Source organism: Frankliniella occidentalis, unplaced genomic scaffold (assembly GCF_000697945.3).
Source record: "Frankliniella occidentalis isolate FOCC.00 unplaced genomic scaffold, Focc_3.1 Scaffold145, whole genome shotgun sequence".
NCBI lineage: Eukaryota > Metazoa > Arthropoda > Insecta > Thysanoptera > Thripidae > Frankliniella > Frankliniella occidentalis.
Genome location: NW_026267272.1, coordinates 582,255 through 588,970, shown reverse-complemented (window position 1 = coordinate 588,970; position 6,716 = coordinate 582,255). Strand labels below are relative to the sequence as shown.

Genomic DNA, 6,716 nt, shown 5'->3' with positions numbered 1-6,716 from the left:
CTCTCTCTCGCCCTCTCCCTCTCTGTCTAAAAGGGGCAAGCGCCCTCAGCGCACCTGTCATTGTGGAGCGACGTGTAAATTATTTTTTTATCGGTAGGCAGACGTGGCGCGAATAGGGCCTCCCACACTCAACACCCGCACAGCACAGCGCCACATGGACGGAGAGAGGGGTTTAGCATCCCTCATCCAAACTGCCCTCGACTACGACCGCCCGGTCCAGGACTCAACTTGGCTTCAGGTTATCCAGATTAACCCTGCCGCCACACGCCGTTGCCCCGCTTGCCCTGCCCCACCACACCACACGGCGCCACGCCCCGCCGCAACCAGCGCCACAGGGCTTAAGTGTGTCGGCCGGTCAGAGCGCCGATATGCAGGAAAGGGCCGGGGGAGAGATGGGGAGGAGGGGTAGAGAGAGCAAGCGAGCGGAGGGAGTTTGGTCTACATCGCTACTCTAGACTTTATGGGTGGGAGGAGGTAGGGAGGACGACCCCGGGCAGGGCAGAGTAGAGCCAGCACAGTATGCACTGAGGGGAAAGGGGGGCGGGGGCGGAGACTGCAAGTAATGGCTGGATTATGCCGGGGCCTTAGAGACTGTGTTCCTTTTTAGCATGATACAAGGTACATCATCGGTCATTCGGGATTTTACTTCGCACAAAAACATGCACACGAACACGCGCACTAGCACGCGCGCGTCACCCCGGGACTTTTAGTTTAAGAATAAGCTCTCTCAGCTCGACGAAATGCGGCCACGTTGACAGCGACCTGGTACTCTTTTGCCCCGCAGACGACTGTTCCGCCTCTCCACCAAGAAGGCCCGGCAGATGCAGACCTCGGCCTCGCAGGTGGTGGCCTCCTCCTCCACAGCCTCCTCACCCGACTCGTTCCGCCTGCCGCCGGGCCGGCCCGGGGGCTGCAACGGCCTCCACTCCTCGGGCGCCACCAACCGCTTCGCAGGTAACGCCATCGGCACGACCTCGGGAGCACAGCCGACAACATCCCTCTCTTGTAGAGCAGTTATTACATATTTCACAAATGTTTTCTTTCATGACGGTTCACCACTCAAGTAGTAATTTTGCACAAATCAGCTAAAAGCAGCAATAACTTGTGTGAAAATCGTTTGTTTTTCTTCACAATCAGTAATCAATAAATTACAGGTCTGTGCCTTAAGTTTTAGAAGATTTCAAAAATAAGGGGGAAAGAGGGTAAAATTTACTACAGACTTTACTATAGATTATTTTACCTCCCGATTACCAACTATTCAATCAGACATGCCAAACCGCATGCAAAAAAAAATAATCTTGAATTTGTGTTATCTGCTTTCATAATCCGTTCTTTGACGCAACATTTTTTTTTATCTCTGTTACTGTCACACTTTTGTTTGGAATCGCCTACGCCGTCCGATATTGGCCGTGTGTGTCCTCGCATTTGTTTCGCAGTTATTGTATTTTGTCTGGTAAAAAGAAAAACAAAAGAGGGCAAAACACGTCGAGTGGAAGCGTCGTCGCCGCCGCGATCGAAAAGTGTGGTTTGGCGTAATTATTGAACACGATCACACAGTCTGGGCGAGCGGGGCGCTGCGACAGCTGCTTGTAGCGGAGAGAAAACCTCAAGCGCAAAAAGGAGGGCAGAATAATATTTGTGTGTGTTTTGTGTATTGGCACACAGGCCTGTCCTCGGTGCTGGCCGGGCTAGACGACAGTCTATCGGACGTGGCCATCCGGAAGAAGTACCCCTTCGAGCTGGAGAAGGCCATCCACAACGTGCTCTTCATCAAGCACCACATGCAGCGCCAGGACGAGTTCGACGCGGTGAGTGCTTCGTGTATGAAAGTGTGTCGAACGTGGTTTAATTAAAAGTCTATACCCGCATCTCACTGAGCGCAGCTCCTCGTCTTTGCATCCAAGAATGAATTATCTCGACATGCTGAAATAGTATTTTAGAAATTTACGGAAGTGTCCTTTTGTTTCTCTCATTAATTCCGAGCGAAATAATGCACGCGATCTGAGGACACGTAAGACAGGCTGCCCGCTCCCCGACCCGCGAACCTTTCTGGCGCGCGGGTTTTGGTGGGAGCGTTCTCGCTCGCTGCGCGATCCCCCTGGCCTGCGCCTTCAAGCGCGAATAAAGAAAATCGGTTCCCTTCTCCAACTCGAACAAGGAAAGTTGTTGTGGAGGGAGGCATAAGTTCGAGTTTCCGCGGCAGCAGGTACTCGGCGCGGTCGACAATCGCTTTGAGAGAGGAGGGAAGCGGGCTTTAAGGGGAAGGGGAGAGGGGGTGTGAGACTTCACAGGCGCGTTTGTCCTCGGAGAGCAGCGGTGCCTGTTTGTTTTTACACTTCTTGTGAATAAAGCAAAGATTGCGCGCGAGACAAAATGAGAAAGTTTACGAAGCCCGACTGTCGGCAATACACACACACTCAGAAAACTGATTGTTCAACTCAACGAAATTTAGTGTTGAGAAAACCAACGAAATTTTGTTTCCGTCGACCAAATTTTAATCGTGTTGATTGGATAATTTAGTCAGGTTGATATAAAGTAATCAGTCTGACAATATTTTTGGTTGGGCTGATCACATTTAATTGTAAAAGCTTGATTAAACGTTTCATTGGATTTAGGGAGTAAATTTTGTTTCCTTCAACACGAATTTAGTCATACGGACTAATAGCTTCTCTCGGTGCACGCGCGCGTGGCGCCAGATTGAGATGTGTAACGAGGGTTCCATGAGGGCGCGGGGGCCGCGGGGGCCGCGGGGGCCGCAGGGGGCGGGCGCGAGCATGTATCTTGATTTATGGCTCGGACAGCAGCAAGGGAGTATGGGACGTGAGGAGAAGGAGAATCCCCATTTGCTGATATTTGCAGAGCGCGCGCGCTCAGGGTCAGGGTTCAAACGCCGCGCGCGGGGGCCGATAGTCGTCGTCGTGATGCATAGGGCGCCGTCAGCGTCAGATCCGCCGCGACGCAGTGGTGGCCGCCAGGAGGACGCCGCCACGCCGCCGCCCTCTCCTTCGGCGACCTGGCCGCGAGTGATGCGCGCGCCGCCGCCGCTCGTCCCGCGCCTCCTAATGCGGGACGAGAAGGTCGAGTCAGACAAACAACTTTCCCTGCTGCCGGCGATAAAACTCGGAGGTGCTCCGGCGTGACACACGACTCGCAACGACATTCCGTTTCCGTTCCGCGTGGCAAAGTGGCCAACAAACGGCGTGCAGAAAAGGGAAGGAAAAGAGAGTTTTGCGCTGAGCTTGAGCCTTTGCCTTCTTTGTGTGCGCGCAGGAGGACCAGGACTGGCGGTTCGTGGCCATGGTCATGGACCGGCTCTTCCTGTGGATCTTCACGGTCGTCTCGCTGGCCGGCACCTTCATGATCCTCTGCGAGGCGCCGTCGCTCTGGGACGAGACCAAGGCCATCGACACGGAGCTGTCCAACGTCGCCCAGCAGCAGTACCTGCCCGACTTCGCCAGCATGTCGCACGCGGCCGGCGGCGTGGAGTAGAGGCCCGGCCGGACTGCTCAATGCTGCTGCTGCTGCCCCCCTTCGACTGCCGTTGTTTCGTTTTGTCCCGTTGCTCGCCCGTGCCGCATGGCACTGCGGGGAGCAGTTTTCTAAGGCCCGACGCGCGGATCCGTGCTAGGCCGACCGCACATTTTAAGATAAAGTGCCTCTCGAAAAACGACCTCTCGTTTTACCCCAAGATGGGTACAATCAAGGATTTCGCTCACGTCATATCGATCCTACTCTCTCTGTCAAAATCAAACCAACGAAGTCTTGCAACGGCCAAAGTCGTGCCAAATAAGTGAGGCGCTCAGGAGGACAATGCGTCATGATTACTTCCAAACGCTCAACGAATTAAATATCATTTTCTTTTTTAAAAAATTTACTTATAGTTAAAAGAGGTGTAAAAGTGCGAAAACATAAAAACCTAACATTCAGTACAAACCTCATATTGTAGGATTTGAACTTAAAGATTAATTAAATAAAAGTTTCAACCTGCTTCATTAAACAAGTACTTATTGCTTTCAATTTGCTTCGAGCGTGTATTACACGGAGTCTCGATATTTGTCGCCGCTACGTTTAGTGTGGGTAAGCTTGGGTAAGTGTACGGCGCATGCGTTCGCTGCTGCCGTGCTCCGATCTCCCTACTCCTCCGGCAGGTGAGTCGGTGAGCCGAAACGTGCAATTTTCCTAATATTACCTCACACGATACATTAAGTGAGGCGCTAATTACCGAGGGCCCACTGTAATAAGAAAATAATTTAAAGACTTGATGTAAGTACACAAACCATTTAAAAGCAATCATTTTGCCTTATAGTTGCGTAACTTTTAAATATTTAATAATGTTGTATACGGCTTTTCTTAAAAAGTCAAATTTTATCTGTTGACAAATTCAAATCTAAACCTGTTTGTAAATAAAATATTAGGGCGAGGTAAATAAAAATAGTTAAATGATTCATTAGCAGACACGGTGGCTGCTTACTGTACATATGTATGATAAAACGTAATTAGAGCACAACGTTCCTAGACTGATTTTAAGGTGCTCTGACAAATCTTTTTCTACAATCAATTCATGGAGAGGACGGCATCGAGCGTTTCAGAAAAATTATACGTAAACTGCCGACAGATGTGTGCACTCTAAATGTAAAGGGACAACTTTGTATCAAGCTTCGATGTGTGCTTTCGCGCACATGAAAATCAGATACAAATTTGCCTTTAGGTTAGAGAAAATTTGGTGTTTGTACTTGTTAGCTGTCGGTCCAAATTATCTCACCATACAGACAAATGTGCACATTTGTGAGTCACACAAGTGTGACTCACAGGAGCACGAATACATCTAACCTAGGGACAAAAATTGTCCCTCTCGATTTAGAGTGGGGACGCGGAACCTCCCTCAGTGATACCGGCCGGTATGAAGGAGATTCACGCGCCCACATTTTTTTGTACAATCATGCTGTCTCATCTCAGCGAGAACGTATAATAAATGTTGTTTCCAAGTACACACCCGCTGCTTCTTCACATTCCTTTCACGAGACCTGCCACATACAGTACTACCCGGCCGCGCTGCTCACCAAGACAAGCCTATTAAACGTTCGTACCGACAATGGCCATCATGGATGTGGAGAACGAAACGAGGCTCCTGCAGGGCTGGGGTGAGGCGGGGCGGGGCAGAGTGCGGAGCGGGGCGGCGGGGTGATCCCCCGTGGCGCCCCCCCAGAGCGCATGCGAGACACGCCGTCTCCGTCGCGCCCAGGGGACTGCAGCGAGGGGACAGCGCGTGCGACGGGGACAGACAGCGCACCGAGAGCACCGCGCGCATTTGCTGAAATTGGAGCTGGCGGACTGCATATTCGAATGGAAAGGCGCGGCGGAAGGAGGGGGGGAGGGGGGCCTCCTCCAGTCCGCAGCCCCACCCACCCCGCGCTTCATCGCAAAGAGAGAGGGGTGAGGTCTTCCCCACGCACTCACACTACTTGCTCAAACACTCTCCCCCCGCACTCATCCGTGTTCCAGACCCCCACTCATACTCTCCCTCTCTCTCTCTTTCTCACACACACACACACACAAAGAGCAAGCGCGGGGCCGCGGGCGGGTTGCTCTAAACTCGTTCATACAGTCCGGTGGAGATCCGAGAGGGAGAAAGAGAGAGAGAGAGACTCGAGTGCACAGGCGCGGCTGGAAAGGTGATTAGCCCCCACCAGCGCCCGTACCGCTAGCCTGCCGAGCCTCCCTCGACACCCCCCCCCCCTCTCTCTCTCTCTCTTTCTCCTTCTTCCAAACGCGACGACTGCTCTTGTGTCACCCGCGGGCTGCGGCGGCGAGAGAGACGCGACTAAAGAAGAAGAACCACGTCATCAGCAGCGCATCATATGGCTGCTGAATGGTCGCCCCTCCCCCCCTTTATCTCCCCTCACATACGCCCTGGAGACATACAAGGCTGCTGGAATAGACTCTTTCGGAAACAAGGGGATAGCGGGGCCCGGAGCCGGGTGGGGCTCTCGCCTCGCGCTGGAGCCATCACGCCCGCCGCGCCCCGCTTCCTGTCTGCCTGAGCCCGCCCCGCCCGCCCCGCCCCGCCCTCTACCAGCTTTACGATCAGCCCACACGGCTGCCCACATTACTCGGCTCACTCCGCAGAGGCAGCACAGCGGCGACTGTTTATACGGCAGCCTTTATCCGCGCGACCTCGCGGCTGCCCCCTCCCTCCCCCCTCTCTCCCCTCCAAACCTTTCACAAAATATTTCATTCGCTCCAGCTGCCATCCCCCGCGAGGCGCGTCCTATCTCGTCGTCGTTTGTCCTCCACCACCGCTATACTCCTCCCCCATGAACCCCCCTCCCTCCCTTCGGTGCTTCATCGCGTTCAAATGTTCCACTTTCTTTCTGATATTTTTTCCCCTCATCAGACAACACGGAGCCCCTCCGACGCTTTGACGATCCTTGGCCCGGGCCACGCGTTGCACTGGGGGCCTCTCTCACTGCCAAGTTTTTCCGTTCAGGCCTTCCCCCGAGGGCGCCCATCCCCGCCCCGCCCCACAGCCGCGCCCACCGCGGACAAGCTCAAATCCCAGCTACTAGTTGGCGTTCTTAACTTGGCCCGGCAGGCTTCGGTCGGTGGCGGGGCGGGGCGTGCTTGCTCCGCCAAGGGCCGCACCAATCCCCCATTCTCTACCCTCGAAATAAAGTGGTTTACCCAGGGACGGCCCCGGGCCGCGTCCGAGAAGTTCG

General features: G+C 53.7%; 2 protein-coding genes across 2 annotated transcripts in view; one reads left to right on the top strand and one right to left on the bottom strand.

Moving 5' to 3' along the window:
- Window positions 1-4,990, top strand: part of LOC113212516 (acetylcholine receptor subunit alpha-L1) — a 34,448-nt gene extending 29,458 nt beyond the window's left edge. The window contains exons 7-9 of the mRNA XM_026431244.2: window positions 785-954; window positions 1,666-1,808; window positions 3,271-4,990. Coding sequence (XP_026287029.1) covers window positions 785-954; window positions 1,666-1,808; window positions 3,271-3,489 — 532 coding nt within the window. The 3' untranslated portion in view covers window positions 3,490-4,990. The remainder of the gene's footprint in view (window positions 1-784; window positions 955-1,665; window positions 1,809-3,270) is intronic.
- The window catches only part of LOC113214515 (acetylcholine receptor subunit alpha-like 1), a gene marked incomplete at its 3' end in the record, with an annotated part of 208,277 nt that overhangs the window by 199,708 nt on the left and 1,853 nt on the right, over window positions 1-6,716 (bottom strand).